The sequence below is a fragment of the Vidua chalybeata genome, chromosome 10 (assembly GCF_026979565.1).
Source record: "Vidua chalybeata isolate OUT-0048 chromosome 10, bVidCha1 merged haplotype, whole genome shotgun sequence".
NCBI lineage: Eukaryota > Metazoa > Chordata > Aves > Passeriformes > Viduidae > Vidua > Vidua chalybeata.
Genome location: NC_071539.1, coordinates 24,654,150 through 24,672,283, shown reverse-complemented (window position 1 = coordinate 24,672,283; position 18,134 = coordinate 24,654,150). Strand labels below are relative to the sequence as shown.

The 18,134-nt window shown below is 50.2% G+C and overlaps 1 protein-coding gene across 1 annotated transcript; it reads right to left on the bottom strand.

The window, feature by feature from the left end:
- Positions 1 to 3,372: 3,372 nt before the first annotated feature.
- On the bottom strand, positions 3,373 to 9,637 carry ADIPOQ (adiponectin, C1Q and collagen domain containing). The gene is given in 4 exon segments (XM_053951722.1): positions 3,373 to 5,185; positions 5,569 to 5,788; positions 9,334 to 9,407; positions 9,410 to 9,637. Coding segments are annotated over 4 exon segments (861 nt in total). The 5' UTR covers positions 9,450 to 9,637; the 3' UTR covers positions 3,373 to 4,658.
- Positions 9,638 to 18,134: the final 8,497 nt, after the last annotated feature.

Below are 18,134 nucleotides of genomic sequence, written 5' to 3'. Positions count from 1 at the left end.
TTTGGAATATTGTGAATAAACAGATGCACAGCTGAGGATGTTGTATATGAGGTGGGTGACGGGGCAAGGGGATATGGATTGCCAAGGGAATGTGGCAAAGTATCCCTGCTGCTGACAGGAGCTGCTCCCCCCAGCTGGGGATGCTTTGGCGAGGGCACTTCAGAGGGGACTCCTGCCATGGGACAGTGGCTCTGTCCTGTCAGAGCTTCCTGCTCAGGGCGTGCTCAGCTCCCAGTGCAGCTCGCTGAGCAGTGTCCTGCTGTGACCTTCTGGTCTCCTGCTGCTCTGGAGCTGCCTCTGCAGGGCTGGGGTACAGGTGCTGTGGTGTGAGAATCACCTTCCCTGTGCTGTGCTCTTGCGGGATGGCAGATCCACCTTGGCCTTACAACACTTGCCAAAACATGGAACAGAACTAGAATGGCTTCTCTGGAAATCCCTGTCAAGGAGCAGAGAAGCTGTGCTGTCCTGACTCTTTACACAGAGCTCCACTTACACAGATGCCCAGGTTTTCTGAGGGAGCTGGGTGTGTTGGTTCATACCCCCTGTCCTTCCCTGCCTGACTCCAGAAGGGATTGTCTTCAAGTGTGATTGTCTCCAGAAGAGATTATCTTCAAGTGTGATCTCTCTGTCTCCATCCCTGATGTCTCTCCATAAATCTGACCTGCTTTGATGAGAGGGATTCCACAGATTGCCTTGAGGGTGGGAATCTCTACAGGAAGAAATAGATATTGACATTTAATGCTTCAATTTCATTGGAAAAAAACCTTTCCCCTGGATTGGCTGGAGGGTAATGAACTCTTATCCATGTAAGAAAGTTTCCCAGTGTTCTCAAAGAGCAGTGGGCTGGGCTGATCATCCCAGGATGAGCTAAGGGTGGGTTTCTTGTTTTACAGTCCCATGGAGACTGAGTCTTTTCATCAGGTAACCTACACCCAGCACAAATACAGTCAGAGAAACATGTGGCAGCCTGGGCATGCTCTGGTTTCCTGCACAGTATTTCAGAGATTTTAAATCTGATGGCATTTCTGGTATGGAAGAAGAGTGGCTGATTAGCCAAATGTCAGACTTGATCCTAATCTGTCTGCCTGCTTCCATGATGAAAACCCTCTAGTGAGTTTTTACTTCAGGAATGCAAGTCTTGCAAGCAATTTATCTTTTTCTTGTAGCTCTTCATGGTTTAGTGCAGCTGCTATTTGTATTCCAATTAATTACTGGCACAAGTGATTACACAGGGTTGAAGTACAATTAGGACCAGCCTATAATTGTGTTTGAAAGGGCTATGGATGCTTTTACAGATGGTTTCCCTGCTGGATGAGACTGGTCAGTCTCTCCAGCTGTCTCCAGCTGTCTTCAGCTTTTCATGTTACTTCTCCCCAATTGTTAGTGCAGTGACTTCAGTCTTTCATTGGGGAGTGTTCTTGCTTTCTGCCTCTTAGAGTACATTAGCTTCTAAATGGAAAAGCATCCATTTAAACCTGCCAGAGAGGCAGTAAATAGTGAGATGTAACTTTCTACAGGGCATCTGCTGTCAGGATTGAATAAAAACCACAAACTAAAACACTTAAATTTGTTGGAGAGCAGGTGATTCTGTGCCCTCTCAGTATGCCAGTGTTGTTCTTGCTTTTTTCTTACCAGATAATTGTGTGTCCGATGCAGTGTGATCCTCAGGAGCAGCCCAGGCCTTGTGCCTGTGTTGGCCAGGTTGTCCCCTCCCATGGGTTTATGAAGCATGGAGGGATAGTAAAACCACAACTCCATCATGGAAAAAGGCTGGATTCCTTAGGAACTCCCCTGAGCTCATCCCCCAGGACCTCATTATCTCCCCCAAGCCCTGTTTGCAGTTCTTCCTTGAAAGCAGCCCAAGGCCAGCATGGTGCCCTGCAGCTCCCTGTGCATGGTCAGCCTGGCCATGTGCCCCTGATGTGGCAGAGCTGGTGAGGTGGAGGTCTAATATCCATCCCACAGGCAGGAATTTGGAGGTGCTGGGCCATAAGGACTCCCCAGGGTGATTGGTGGCCATGCTCAGCTGCTGCTCCCAAAGCTTGTCAGCACATTTTGGCTGGCTGAGACCCCCATGCAGACCCCCTGCAAGGGCTGGGCAGCTTCAGGAGGCAGGAACAGAGGGGAAAGGGCAGCTGTGGGGCTGCAGTGGGGCAGAGGTGGGGGTGCTTCGCTGCCTGCCCTGTGTCTGTGCTTGCTTCCTTGATGGACTCAGTCTCTGTTGGGAGCAGTTGCCTTCTAAGAGAGACGGGAGGTGGCTTAAACTGGAATCTGGTGCCTGCTGGGAAAGCCTGAGCTGTGCAAAAATCTTACAGAGATTTGAGGTGAAAGGCTTCTTAAAACAGTCCCAATCCCTACAGGGAGGGTTTTGGCCCCAGTTTCCACGGTGGGTATTTGCCTTGGGCTGCTCTTTGCTGGGATTTGAGGTGCCTGGCTGGGACGTGCATGGGCAATACAGGCACTCTCCTGGAGTGTCTGGTGAAGCTGCAGTTCAGTATTTGTGTCTGTGAGAAGGGGGAAGAGTCAGTACATGGAACAGCAGTGCCTTAATGACTTTCTTTAACATTTTTCCCAAGGTCTGAGCCTGATTGTTGGTGTACTGGATAAAGCTGTAAGCATGTCTGCTCCCGCTGCATGGCAGCTATGAAAGCAATCGTTTGTTTTGGCTCCCTCTTGGGAACTGGTCTTTAAACTTGTATAGCCTCCTAATGTTTACCCCAAATGCCTCTTAGTACTCTGGCTGTTTCAATTTTCCCTGCCTTCTGAAGATCCATCTGAAAACATTTGAGAAAAACAGTGCAAAAGCTCTGACTTGCTCCTTTCAATTTAAGCCTCTTATGCCATTTGATCCAGCAAATGATGCATTTTTAAATCTCCTTTTTTATGGATGTCTGGGGTTTTTTTACCTTTGCCCTGTTCCCTTCCCATTAATTCCCATGATAAGAGCAGGGCTTTTCCCAGCTCACTGAATTTAGCATGGCCAGATTGAGCATCAGTTTCACCCTTGCTAAATCCAGTGTGCTTGAAGCCTTCAGGGCCAGCAGAGGCCCTTGCTCTGGATGGCCTCTGCTGGATTCAGGGTATTTGGTTGGGGAAATAGTGTAAAAACAGAGCTCACCTTACCCAAAAAGGATGCAATACAGTGTAAGGTGGTGAGATGCTGAAGCCTTGATAAATTGTAGAGTGTGGAGTGTTTCTTGAGAAAGCAAAATGGGGATATTCCTGTGTTTGCCAGCCTATGGTGCCTCCACCTTGCTGGGACAAAAAAAAAAAAAAAAATCCTGGGATGCCTGGTGAGGCTAGGACTTTCTTCAAGTCCTTCCCAACAATATACACAAAAAAAATGTGGAAACATTCTCATAGAGAGAGCTTTTTATTGTTTTTTTTTTTTTTTTTTATTTGCAGTGTGCTAATTCACTGGAGTGTGGAAAATGATGTTGCAAGTAATTTCAGTTGAAGCTCTTAATGCTGTTTTGTGCTTGTAATACTGCATTAGCTCTGATCTGTGTTAGCTTGCTCTGAAGCTTAGTAGCAGGAGTCTTCTTTGAAAGTATCTGAGAAACCATCAAATCCTCTTTTAGCTAAAAGTCAAGTGAGCTCCTTGGAGAGCAGTTTGATGGGATTAACACCAATTCCAGCCTTAACACTCTTCTGCATTCAGGTAACCTTGCCCAAAGCTGGGGCAGGGATGGGAGTGTTCATCCCAGGAGCCCACTCCACATGGGAGGCTTCAGCACCACCTGAAGCTCTGCCTGGTGGGCAAACCATGGCTACTGGCACACTTAGGGTCTGGAAAAATACAAACACAGCTGATAGATCTCAACTTCTGGCTGCACCTGGGAGCTGTTTGGAGGGGAGATGGGACAGGATCTTTGTGGTCACCTCAGGACCCCTGAAACCACACAGTCAGTGAGTGGCTTTTGTTGTGTGGCTTCACCGGTGCTCACAAGGCTTCTCAGATAAATCACAACAGAAGATACCTGCCCTAAACTAGCCTGCTGTCTGCATTAGAGATAACAGTAGGGGATAAACATAAAAAGGAAATCAAAGGATTAAAATCAGTGGATGTTAATAACCTGAATATATTCAAAGATCTGGGCTGAAAAAAGGGAGACAACAAACCAGGAGTGGAAATCAAAGGCCCTAATAAGTGGGAGTTACATAAAATTGAGCCATCTGTTCCAGCTGAAAACAAGAGCACTCTGCTTTTGTGAGTAGTATTTTCCCTCTTCTACTCAAACTTTAAAATGCTGACTAAAATTTCTACAATTGGTTTAGATGGATTTAGGTGGCTAAAAAGGGGAAATTTAGAATGTCATATTTAAATGCAACCAATTTTTGTCTTCTCACTTTTAAATTTAAAGGAAGTTTAAGCCATGTTGAGAGTTTTTCATGACATGGTAGGAGTGGTATTTGACTTTGGGCTGAGGCTTCCACAGGAAAGCAAGAGCAGAGGTAGGAGTGAACTCTTGTTTCCATGGAAGTACTGGTATGATCTCAGTGATTTCACAGGAGAAAGGGTACCCCCTTGGCAGTCGTTGCCCTTGCAAAAGGCAATTTTCTGGTAAATACATAATAGCTATAGCGCCAGTGCCCCAGGACACATCTAGGGTGAAGCCACCCGAGCCATCCTCCTTTCCCATGCAGCACCCCCTACTTTAGTAGTTATCTGGGTCAGGGTACAGGAGGAAGCCCATGAAAGTGGAATCGTTGAGGTTGTCAGCATAGACCCCATTTTTGTCCCCGTTCCCGTACACCTGGAGCCAGACCTCGTCCCCGGAGCTGAGGTGCAGCAGGACAGAGCCGCTGGCTTGGTCCACGTTGTTGTTCTGGAACTGGTCGTAGGTGAAGATCACGGCCTTGTCCTTCCTGTAGAGGCTGACCTTGACGTCCGACAGGTAGACCGTGAGGTGGTAGGCGAAGAAGTAGGTGCCGGGCACGTTGCAGAGGAACTTGCCCGTGCTGGGGTCGTAGTGGCCCTGCTCATTGTAGAAGATCTTGCTGAAGCGGATGGGGACGTTGGGGGCAGGGCTTCGCTCCGTCAGCCCCACGCTGAAGGCAGAGCGGTGCACAAAAGCATCTTTGCCCTTCTGCCCTGGGATTCCAGGACTTCCAGGAGATCCGGGGGGTCCGGGAAAGCCTCGGCTTCCTACTGGGCCCGGTTCACCTTTGGGACCTGCCGGACCTGCAGGACAGAGTGGGGTCTGGCAGTTGTGCTTGCACTGTGTTGGAAGCTGCTGCTGAAATGCAGAGGGGGCTGTGGCGTGAGCCCTGCTCGGCAGCACAGAGCCAAGGAAGGGCTCAGGGACCTCAAGAGTCCCCAGGGGCTGAGGCAGCGAGTGGAAACCCTGCTCACCCCCACCCTGGCTGTGTGCAGAGCTGCTGGGAGCAGCATGTCAGAAAAAAACATCATTAACTGGGGAAAAAAAACCCTGCACCAAACTCTTTGACTTGGGTTTTGGAATCTCCACCCCAGGAGACAATCAAAAAACAACTGGATAAAGATCAGACATGGACCCACAAGACATGAAACCTCGAGCAATGACATACCACCTGCTCCTCACCAACCTTCGTCTCCTTTATCTCCCTTGAGTCCATCTCTTCCATCTTTCCCATCCCGGCCAGGGACACCGTTGTGGCCAGGGTAGCCGGGTGCTCCTCCCATCCAATTGGCACATGGCATTTTGGGGTCAGGCTGGGTGTCCTGGGCAGCCACCCCTGTGGAGTGGGGGGCCAGCAGCAGCAACGAGCACAGCAGGAACCCTGCCAGGCCCCTCATCACTGGTTCCTGATGTGGACAATTGCTTTGTTAACTTTAAAGGTTAATAGAGAAAAAAAAGTGAACACTCTTCCCCCCCATCCCCCAAATAAGGCACAAAAGACTAAAACTGAGTCTGCACATCTGAAGGAAAGCAGTTTGTGCCGCTGGTGTGAGCTCCATGAGCCAAGCTGGACCCCTGGGGCATGGCCAGAGCAGAGAGGAGCAAGCACCAGCTACTCCCCCAGCCCTCTCAGGCTCTGTGCTCAGGCACAGATGTTTCAGGACCAGCAATGGTGATGCCAGGGTATCTGTGGCTGATCTCCTTGCAAAGCTCTGCTCAATTAGCCACAGAAAGCCCTGACTCCTGCCTGGGTGAGTGAGCAGCCGATGGGAGGCAGGGGTCTGGCAGAGGTTGTCTCAAACCCTCTACAGCCTTAAAGCCAGGTAAGGTGGGTTCTCACTGCACGTACAGCCTGCTCACCTGGGTCTACCTAACACGAACAGAAACCACAGCCAGGCTTCCCAGCTTCCCTGAGCCACAGTATGAAATGATGATACTGGAGTTTCTTCCATCTGAATTGTTTTTTGATTATGGGAAGACAAATTGTGCAGTGTTTAGGCACTGTAGGATTGCATTTCTCTTTAATCTGGCTGCTTTGCTGGTCAGAGCAATTAGTGCAGCTGCCCAAAACCAGGTTGGTGGTGACACCCTGCTGTCAGCCTGGCTTTGTTCTGTGCTCCCAGCCCCTGGTGGGCTTTGAGTCAGGTTTTTATAACACAAGATATTTTAAAATTACTGTTGTTGTGTTATACTGCTCCCTGGGCAGGGTTTATACTCTGGAACAGTAGAGGTATCCTGTTAGGAGCATTGTAAGTGGCATAATAAGCAATAAAAAGTGAGCAACAGCATGGCAATTAGAGTCCTTTTAGCTCTGTAATTTTCAAGAAAAATAATATTTTGGAGCAATTTCTTTGCAGGCTAGATTTTCCTAGGCAATGTCGTATTTTAAATAATGTCTTATTAGCTCTGGTGTAATTGCTTCAAAGGAAGCTAAAGAAATGTGCTCGTTTTAGCTAGGGCAGAGTTTTCTCTGTCGTGGGTGGCATATGTTGTGGTTTGGATTTGTGCTGAACACAGGGCTGATAACACAGGGGTGTTTTGGTTATTGCTGAGCACTCCTTGCACAGTGTCCAGGCTTTTTCTGCTCTTCACCCCACCAGTGAGGAGCCTGGGGGTGCACAAGGGGAGGGGACACAGCCAGGAGGGGACACAGCCAGGACAACTGACCCCAGCTGACCCGAGGGATATTCCAAACCGTGGCATCATGCTCAGCTCTAAACCAGGGGTAAGGCTGGCCCCAGGCTGCTGCTCGGGGGCTGGCCAGGTATTGGTCAGTTGGTGCTGAGCAACTGTCTTCATTTGCATCACTTGTCTTTCTCTCTTTGTTATTTTCCTTTCCATTACAATTTCTTATTGTTATTATTACTATTTTATTTCAATTACGTTGTTGTTCTTATCTCTATCCATGAGTGTTCTCACTTTTAGCAGTGCAATTCTCTCTCCCCCATTCTGCTGTAGCAGGGGTGAGCGAGTGGCTCTGTGGGGCTCAGTTGCAAGCTGGGGTTAAACCACAGTAGTAACAAAGAGGTTGCCATGATTTCAGTTTTTGCTGCAAAAAAAATATTGAGGATATTGAAGGGGCTTTGAAAAAAAAAAAATTAAAAGCTCTCTTTAATAGCTTTGGTGGGCAGTGGCTAACACCTAAAATCAGGAAACTTCCAAATCCGTGCCCACCCAGCCAGGCTCCAGCAATCCAGCAGCCACCCAGCACTCTGAGATGGGGCCAGTGCCTTGGCTTGGGGGCAGTTTTGGGGCTGAGGGTGCTGTGAGGTCCAGTGGGCACAGCGTGAGTCTTATGCAGTGTCCCTGTGTCCCTGCACTTTGGGAAGCGAAAGATCCCTTTGCAGCAAGGGATGTAGTGATTGTCCATGAGCCAGCATGGAGCAGTGAAACTGATGTCTATAAATCCTGAAAGTGGCTTGGTTTGCTAAGCAAGGTATGCACAGTGATCACACCTTGTCATGCCCCAGTGGGACCCTTGTCCCCCTTGCCTGGGTCCCCTCCAGCTCAGGCACATGCATACCCTTCCAAAACCAGCACAGGCTGTGCTGTGTCAAAACATGGTGGTGATCCATAAAAATCTGGCTTAAAATTGTGTTTCTTGAGCTGTGTTTTGGTGATTTTGTTGGGGTTAGTTCTGCTTTCTGGTGCCCTGCCTAGAACTCAAATATCATCTCAATTTTAGTGGTGTTCCCCACAGCAAGGTCTTCTACTGGTGCAAAATAACCCCCTTCTGTAAGGTCACAAGCAGTGCAGGTGTGAGGAGCCAAAGCAGGGCTGCAGGGAAGCTTTTCTGGGGGCTGCCTGGCCAGTTCGCTCCAGAGGGCTTAGAGCCATGCCCTCCCCAGCATCAGTGCACACACATCACACACTCAGTGCTCTCCTTTGTCAGGAGAAAAGTGCTGTGATACGCAAGGAAAGAACATCTTCTATCCCCACTGTTTAACTCAATCCCAGGTGATTTCTGTGCTTGAGAAGCCAAGCAGTTCTCTGGCATAAGTATGTCTTACAAAGGGGAAGTTTTAAGCTGTGTCTACCAGATCTGAGCTTAAACTCTAGTTTAGAAGTGACATCCCTTTACTCAGTCTTTCCCATTTCCTTTTGATTTTCCATCTGATGCTTAGCATCAGTTTAACATGAAATAATGTGCTATATTTGAATGTCAGTCGTACCTTTTGGACAAGAACTAGATGAGCAAGAAATAGAAGAGCTCTGTACTGCTGGTGGCTTTCAGTGATTGCCTTGGCAGCTGCTGTATTAAAAGCACATATGCGTTATATGAAGCTTATTCATTTATCAGCAGAAGCCACAGTAGCATCTGAGAACAATGCCGTTCCTAAGGGCTACATAATGATTCAGAATTTAAACTTCAGATTGCAGAATATAAAACTATATACTCTAAGCCCCAAAACTTTCTGCGCAAAACAGACTGAAAAATCCATCTGTTTTCCCACTGGAGAATTTCCCTCAAAGGTTATTAACCAGGGCTTTGGCTTATGTCAAAGGTTTTTCTTTTTGTAATTCTCATAGTGTAGTTTTTGCTGATGTTCCAGAGGGCTCACACCTTAAATGTGGGTGGTGCGGGTTTCTGGTGAGGAACTGATGCCACTCAGGGAGATTTGGGCAAACCCAATCTTCCCTGGAGTCTTTGAGGAAAGAGGTGAATCGAAAGGTGCCAATGCAGTATTTACTGTTACAGCCCTGCAGTTTCTCACTGTTGCTTCTGACTACTTTTTGATTTAGGAGTTCTGCTCTCTAAATAGTGTTTCCAAAAAGGGGAGCATGAATCTAATGGAGATCAGCTATTCTTGGTTTTAAATACTCTCTGGCTATTACAAGAATAACTCTGAGAAAGACAAATTCTTGCAAACAGAAAAGTCTGTCCAATTCAGCCCAAAAGAAGAGAAACTCCTGAACTTAGTAAGGAGGGGGGAAAAAAAATCATGCTTACCAGCTGCTTTGAGTCCTGGTTGGCTTGCTGCAGTCTGTTTAGAGAATGAAGTCTGGCTATTGCATCGCTATCCTAAGGGCACGGGGAGCTGTCAGCTCAGACACTGCAGTTTCCATTTGCTATTGCGCATGCTGACCTAAAAGTTGGGTTTTCCCATTAATTTTTCCTGGACATAACTTAAGTTTTGGAACAGATATATAATCCACTGGGATAGCTTGTGAAGATGGCCTTACAGGGAAAAGATGGGTTTGGGAATTGGACAGGAACTGGAAGAGCAGTGGTTTGCTGGAGAGCCTGTGTGAGAGCTGCTCAGCCAGCTGTGCTTGTCCAGCACAGGCTGATGCTCTCTGCAAATTGGGAAATGCTTTAGTGGCTGGTGGAGAAAGTGTGTCCAGCTCACAGCAATCCACACACGTGGGGCTTTCAGTGTGTTAGTAAATTAATTATTGTGGAATAAGTTTGGGCTTCTCCTTTTAACTGTGAGAACCATTCCTGGAGGCTGGAGGCTGCTGCCACACCAAAGAAGGGCAAAGCTGCCCGAGGGGGAAGGCAGTACTGGGGGAAAGTTCCTTTTTAAGGCACCTAAGCATGTGCCAGCACTATTGTAAATGACTGCAGTAATTCCAGCCCTAGGGTGGTTTCCCACCTATCGAGCTTTTTGGCTTTAGGTCAAAACCAAGTCTCTTTCTCCCTGTATCTATCTCCTTCCCAAAGGAGGCTGAACCTTAGCTAGCAGAGGCGTTCCTCTGCAGCTGCTCTGAGGCAGTTCGAAGTTAGTTAGCTTGGCAAGCCTGAGTTCCCAAAATCATACCAGGAAAAATTTGTGTGATGTTGCAACTGGGCATGGGGAACTGGTGTGCTTGTGAGAGGGGAAACTCATTTGAGTGACTGCCAGTATTGGCTTGGCAGCATTCTGAATTGCTGAACTGTTTTCAAGACCTGGCTATCGGGAGGGACTAAAAAGATGCATAAATGAGCATATAAATAAATTTTTACATGTAAAGCTGGGAGTCGGCAAGAGTGGATTTTTAAGCCTGAGGAGAAGGTGCAGAAGGGAGGAGCCACAGGACAACTGCAAACTGCCTGCCTTGTTCTGGACAAGCCCTTAGTCCAGCATTAGAAGAATATTTGTAGTTTTTGTTGGATGATGGGTTTTTCATGCAATGTTGAGACTTAAAACAACCTCTCATGCAACCCCAGTAAATATCACAGTAGTCTAGTTGGATCTGTTTTGTTATAAATGTGATTTTCTAGGGCTACGTGGATTTGTGTGCGTGCAATGCCAGTGTTTCTGTCAAAGTCTCCTGAGTAATGAATGGAGGAGCAGGACCTTGGAACTGAAATTGGACCTGCTTTTGCTGTGGAGTGAGAGATTTTCAGCTGCCCCTGCCCCAGGTGTGAGAAAGACAAGGCTAGTTCCCCTGTCAACTTTTGGCTTGAGCCCCAAAATGTATGACTGGGATATTTGTTAGACTGCCAGGAGGTGAGGATTGGACCTGAGGTGTTTAACAGGTAGCGCTGCAATTACCTCATGGTCTTTCAATTCAGTTGTCAGGGAAATACCACAGTGATACATTTTTCAGTGGTCCATCAAACATCTTCCTAAACATTATCCCTGCCCCGCAGAAGAGAGGTGGAAGAAGTTTATCTCTGGGGATATAACCAGCTGATACAACCCCTGGCACACTTGCTTGCGGTTATGTTGTGTTGCACATTTAGTTTGCAGGTTGGTGCTGGCTCCTGTTCCTGCTGCAGAGGGAGATCTTGTACAATCCAGAAAGCTGCTTCTGGCTTTGTGATAGAACAAATCAAATGCCTTTGGCTCGGCCACCAAATGTGGGCTGTCCTGGCAGTGCCCACAGCTGCGGTGCTCAGGGACAGCAGTCTGGATGGACTGGGGGGTGTTTTGGCACAGAGAAAGCTGCTGCCCACAAATCCTGCAATGCCTTTTCTGCTTTGCTCTGTGGTCACCAGCTCTCCTGTGTGGGACATGCTGCCACTACCTAACTTGGCTACAGGCCTTGTGCTGAGCCTGGATGTTTCCTCTCTGGGACCTGATGCAAGCCAGCCAATATGAAAAACCCAAAACTGACTTGATGGATTGTGGCTCACAGCTTTCAGTAAGAATTAAATAAAAGCACAAGGTTATACTTAGCCATCTATAAAAAGGAATAAAATAGAGCAGAGGCTCATTATCAGCTGTGCTCTGTCAGATCCCTCTAGCTGCCTTGGTCGCGGGGAGATTGGGATGGCTGCCCTCAGCAGGAGGTTGGTGACAGTCCAGGCCCTGTTGGCAGGGTCTGTGCCATGGGGCTGGGACAGGAGCCCTCAGCTGCCCACCTCTCTCATCAGGATCAAACCAGCACCACCATGGAGCCCAGTTCCATGGGAACCCTCGTCCCCCTGGCTGTCCCTCCCTGAGACTGCTCTTCCTGTCCAGAGCCAGGGCTCCTCCGTTGGGATCTGTCCAAGCCCTGTGCTCCCACTCACTGTCCCCTCGGGTTGCCAGGTCATTCCCTTGTCTTCCCTCTGGCCCTGGATACTGCATGTCCCAGAAACAACACACATTCCCCACTTTGCTAAAAATGGCCAAAACTGTTGATGCTGTCTGGCAGGCGGCCTGGCAGGCTGCTCCATGCTATTTTGGTGCTGTCTGGAGACACCACGGCCTCTGTGCCAGGGTCCACAGTCTCCATGCCAGGGGCACTGCTGGCTCCAGCCCAGGGCACCGCAGGCAGCTTGGACCAAGCCCACTCCTGTGGCCAGCCAGCCCCTGTGCCCTTCCTGCCCCTTCCTGCCCCCACCTCATGGGCACTGCACTGGGGGCAAGACAGCAGCAAGTGCTGGGCAGCCAGCTCTGAAGAAAAAGCAGTAAAATGGCTGTGCTGCCATCTCCCCAAACCGCAATTCCCCGCCATCCCAGGCATCCTCCTGTGCCCCAACCCGTCCCTGTACAGCCTTGTACTTCCCTCTAGTGGCTAATTGTTGATGGGAGCTCTCCCGGTGCCCAGCCCGAGGGTGTAAGCCTGGTCCTGCGTGCCCTCGGGGCCTGCTCAGCCCTTCCCCATGAAGCTGGCTCCTGGTGGGTGCGCCGTGTGCCATTCGTGTCCCCAGCAGTGCCAGCAGGGAGGCACGAGGGCCAGGGGCAGGACGTGTGGCACAGCCTTTCCTGTTGCACACTCATGGGTTTGTTCCCATGCCTTACAAACTCACGGGCCCTGATGTTCCCCCTGGGTTTTCCTCCGTGAGTGTGAGGAGGTGGCACAGGTCCAGGGACGGGCAGGTCTGGCAGCAGTGCCCAGGGCCACTGCTTGGGTGTGCAGCAGGGGACAGTGGCTTTCTGTGGCCATGGGACAGCCCCGCTGGGCTGTGCAGGGTGGCTGCTCACCCGAGGCCATGGCAGCGTGATGAGAGGTGGGGGGACAGGAGGCCCCAGGTGCACGCCACAGTGGGGGTGCTGAGCCAGCCGCAGGGAGAAGGGGACACACCCATGGCTGGGCTGGGGGGACCCTGCCCTGGCTGCAGGACATGGCACCCACTGCCACACTCTGCCTTTGCTCCAGGCCAGCCTCCTGCTCTGTGCTGGGGTTCCGCTTTCCCGGCCCATTTCACGCGGACAAACGGGCTCTTTTCTTCCCTCTGATGGGCAGCTTGGACAGAACAGCTCCTTGCCAGGCTTGAGCAACAACAGAGTGTTTCTCGTCTTGGCGATTGCAAATAAACTTCCCTGGCCTCAGGGGAGCCCGGCTTGGCTCCTAAGGAGGCGAGGGATCTTGGCACAGCAGGAGTTCTCATGCCGAAAGGGACATTGAGACGTTTTGTCCGGGAAGCAGAGCCCCGTAAATAGTGCTCAGAGCTCCTTGGCTCGATGCCACAGCTGTTCCCAGGGCGCTCGTTTCTGCACTCCGAGTTCAGGGTGCTGCTTCGGCCTCCCTGGGCGGGCCAGGGGAACCAGGGGTTCTGCATGATGGCATCCAGCTCCCCTCTGCTCCAGCTGAGCCAGGCACCGGCTGCTTTCAGCCTGGGCTCGTTTGGGGCTCACTCTCGGCTGGGAAGAAGCTGAGCAGGGACCAGAATGAGCTCCGTGCTGCGGTGTGCGGGTCATCCCCCGTGAGTCCCTCCCCTCCGAACTTTCCCCAGCTTCCACTCCCCACAGGGATCGCATCTTTCACGAGGCACCTGAGAGCGCACCTCTGTCTGGCTGAGCTGTTAATGAGGGCCTTAATGAGGTTGCCTCTAGCCCGTTCAAACGAGCAGCTCGGCGCAGGCGGGGACAGCTGCTCTCCGCGCAGCCCCCGCAGCCCGCTTGCGTTCAGCGGCGCCGCATTTTTACAGAATTATTCCAGGAATTATTTATCAGGAGAGCGGTTTTGAGTCACTGAGGCAAGGAAAAGCGCATTTCCTTCGCACAGAGGAGCTATCCCAGGCAGCCCCTCTGCCGCTTGGACAATAGATGGAGCTCATCGCCCTGGCTCCACACGCCCGGCCGAGGCTGCCGGAGCGGGGATACCCCCAAAGAGCCCCCGAGCTCGGCGACAGCCCCAGGACCTCCAGGGCAGCCAGGCCCTCCTCTCTGCCGGTGGGTGGGCAGTAGGGGGTGAGGGAGCCGTGGCTCCAGCCAGCTGGAAACAAAATGGAAGAGGAGAATACGGGTTTGTCTGGGGCTTTGCAACATTTGTGCAATTTGGTGGAGGTAATCCCAGCATAATTTCCATGGTCTTCCCAGTCTACATCACACTTCTGTCCTTTTTAAAGAGGTGTCTGCTCCCAGTTCCCTATTTTTCTTTGCTTTTGGCTGCTGAGGGATAGAAATGGCATCGTCTCCCCTTGTCACCACTTCCCATCACTGGACATGTCTCTTCTTTCAGACTCCACACCTGCTGGTCTTGATTTGGGGTAACAGTGTTGCTGGGGTGGCCGGGGGGGGGGGGGGGGATGACACGATGACTGCACAAACCAGAAGAGTGTATTTGTTCTGGGTCTGATGGCAGAGGGAGCACGTGGATCCCCAAAAGCCCAAGCAGTTTGGCAGAGCCTGAGGGGGGCTTGGTGACTCCATTCTGGGGCCCAGTGCAGGCAGCAAGGAGCCATGGCATGCTGGAACTCCTAGTACTGGGGATTCAGGGTGTCCCCAGCCCTCCACACAGCAGCCAGTTGGGATTAGGACTCCTCAAAATGGGATTTTCCTTTTCTCTCTCTGTTCCTTTCTCCTAGACATGGCACAGGTAGGGCACAGAGAGCAGACAGGGCACAGACAGGGTGCAGACAGGGAGCAGGCAGGGCTCCTCACGGCTCCACAAACCACAGCCCTCATCTGCTGTGTTTGGAAGCCTGCGTGGTGCCAGCCCTGTGCCCTCCACGCCCGTGGTCACCCCAGCACGGGGGTGGAAGTCAGGAGTCCATGACTCCTTGCAGTTGCTCTTTGCTGTACATTATGCAAGGCCAGCAGAACAGTTTTTGGCCATGAGGGTTTTTCCATTCACTGAGGCATTGATCCCCAGCCCCAGCCCGGTAACCTCTGTTGTGCATTAGCCAACTCCCTGCCTTTTGCAGATGAGGGACGTGGGATGTGCCATGGGGTGGCTTTGGCACTGGCCTGCTGGGGGCTGGGGCTCTTCTCCCAGTGCTGGACTGTCCTGGACTGTCATCCAGCTGCCAGTGAGACTGAGTCACTGTGTTCTCAGATCAGTCCCTGCCTGCCTTCCAGAGGGTCTGTGCTCAAATTCAATAATCTTTGAAACTACCAGTGAGGTGCTAAGGGATAACAGTTTGCTTGTTTCTCTCATCTACAAAATCTATTCACTTAGAAATGAGGACATGATTAATTAAAGGCATTAGGAATCTTACATTGTCTATAATGTGGAATATAATTTCTCAATCTCAGTGATGCATGTTTCACAAAAAAACTATAAATCTATTTTAAAAAGTATTTCCCCGTGTTTTTACTTTGGGCATAAATCATTCCAAAGTGCTCTTTGGGAAGTCACAGAGAATGACACATGTGTGACACTTTTGATAGGGCATTTCTTTGTCCTTTGCAGGAGGCATTTGTGTTTACTGTAGGATTAATAAAGGCTTATAGTAACTTCAATTATTCATTTTTATAAGCGCTTGTTCTCCTGACTTGAGCAGTCAAAACCACACTGTCACTGGTTTTAGCCTTAAATTGTGGGGCTTTTTCTGCCATCAAATGACTTTGCCTCCACTTTGCTGCTCTTTCACATGATAAACAATGGTGGTTCACTCAGCCATCCCATTTTATATGTTTCTGGCTTTGGAAGGCACCTTTCTTTGCAAAGGCAGTCTGGCAGCTCAGGTGGCAGCCAGCTGACCCAGCAGCCTTGTGGCTGCAGCACCTTGCCTTGTGGCTGCCAGGAGCGTACGTGTGAGCTGGGCAAGCAGATCTGGCAGCTGGGAGCAGACTGGGGGCCTCAACACCCTGTCCCAGCAGATGTGAGGAACTGCAGGAACTCTGGAGCACTGATAGGACATACTCAGCCTGTGGTGCTGCCTGTTGTAGGCTCTGCTTAGCAGCCTAGTGAGAGCTTGCTCCTTCATGCTTGCAGCTTGGCCTGGGCAGAGCTATGACCTGATGTTTTGAAAATCCTTTACAAACACACACACAAAACTTGTGCTGGTTTGTGCCGGTGCCCCTGAGCTGGAGCTCAGTCGTGGCTGGATGCCAGGGACCCTTAGTTCTGGGTACATGGCCGTGAGACCCTCCATGCTGTTCACCTGGGCTGGAGACAGCTTCCATGCTCACATGGCAGTCCTGGGGGACCTGGACACCGAACCCACAGGCAAACCAGATGTCCTGAGCTCTCCTGCCATTGCACCCAACCTCCTGCTCCTGCCGTGCCCTGGCTGTCCCCCCTGGCAGGATGGATATCCTGACTGTGAGCCTTGGGGTGTCCTGGTGTACTAGGCTCAGATCCTGCCACCTTGGCATCACTGGAGTCTCCTCCTGCAAAAGCTGTAGAGCTAGACAGGCAGGTGGGAGTGAAAGCACTCCTATATAAAACACATTTTCCGGTACTCCTTTAGAGGTTTTTAATGTGATTCGTATGTCCCTGCCTGGCCCATCGCCCACAGCCAGGCACTCCCCTTCCTCCTGCTCCTCACTGCAGTGTTTTCTGTGGATTGGGTTCAACGGGATAATTTCATCTCCTTTGTATTTATAATCCCTATGAGGGTGGTGTCTTTAACAAAGGCTATTCCTTCTCATTGCTTTGGCAAAGCAAGCAGCAGCTCCCTGCTGTGTCTCTGCTCAGATGACACAGAGTTTCTCTGAATAGCAAAGAGAGAAAACAAAAAGAAACAGCTTAAATGCTTTCTTTTTCCAGGCAGCTGCACATATCCACCCCACGATACCTATATCCACCTCATGGAAAATTCCCCCCCAGTACTTTAGGTTTTTCCTTTTCATGTGCCTGCCTGTGAAGGCACAAGGCTCTGCCTGTGAAGCACCCTGCTGGCTCGTAGATGGAGATGGGGACATCAGAGAGAGTGTCTGACAGAAGGAGAGGAGCGAGAAAGGGCCTTTTTTCCCCACAGCCAAAGAGGAAAGAGTAAGGAAATTCAGAGAATCCAAATGAGGTATGATATAGGTATTCGTCATGAGAAACACCCCAGGGCCTGCAATCTGGGACTGCAGTGTAGGCAAGTGGTTCAGCTAAAAAGTAATTTAATTCCTATAATGGCACAAGCCATTCCTGTGCTTGATCAAGGCTGCAGACTGGAGGCAAAAATGGCATTGCCTCAGTTTGTCCGGCAGTGTCTTTGGAGGGGACTGCTGGTGGCATGTGGGCACTGGACCTCACCTGCCCCATGTGGCTGTGCAGCTCTGATCTTGCCTTCCCAAAATGCAGGCATCACTTGCCCCAGAATGTGCCAGTGCCATCCCTGTCTCTGGTGGGTTTCTGGGGGCAAGTGCAGCAGCACAGGGCAAAATCCAGCCCCTGAACCCCACTGCTTGTTTGTTTGTTGTCTCTTGGCTTTCTCTCTGCAAATATTTGTATGCAGCTGAACCAGAAATAATTGCTCCCAGCTCTGCCATGGGGGTTTGTGCTGAGCCTGCGAGCACCAGCGTGTGTGTGCCAGAGATAATCTGGGTGCTTTTGTGCTCAGTGGCTCTGGCATCTCCCACTGTATCACTTTTGTTTCTGGGTTTTGTTTGCCTCCCACTCTCCCCTGAGTGCATGGTGCCTTTCCTGATACCTCTGAAAATAACTGACTTCATGCCTTGGCCACTCTTTTGTATTTGTTTCTGGAAAGCAGGAAAGCAGCATCTCTGTGTGTGTCCCCCGGTGACTGCTGCTCACACAGCATGTGTCTTTATGGTTCAATTAAAAACGTTATTACATTTCCCCAGCAGACCCTGCCACCATCCTGGCAAAGCATTTGCTACCTTGATAGCATTTTCCAGTTTCTGAATGCAAAGTATTATACCAGCCCTTCCCTCTGGGACAGCATGCTGTGGCTGCACTGCAATGACTCCAAAATGCAGTATTTCTGATGCTCTGAAAAACAGATAAAGTGTAGCCCCAAGGACGTTGCCAAGGCATTTCTCCAAGAATGAATTACCTGATTTTTGAAGAGGAGTAAGTACAATTAAATTAACGACAAAATTCTCTTCTTCTCCCAACAGACTTCCCCCACCTCACCTAGGACACAGTGTTCTCCTTGGCCATATATGTCCAATGTTTTGGCTCTCCTGCTTCCCAGAGCAGCTTTGTTACCTGCAGGAAGGTTTCATACATGCTTATCAAAGAGGAGCATTGGCCATGTTGCATTGCCCAAAA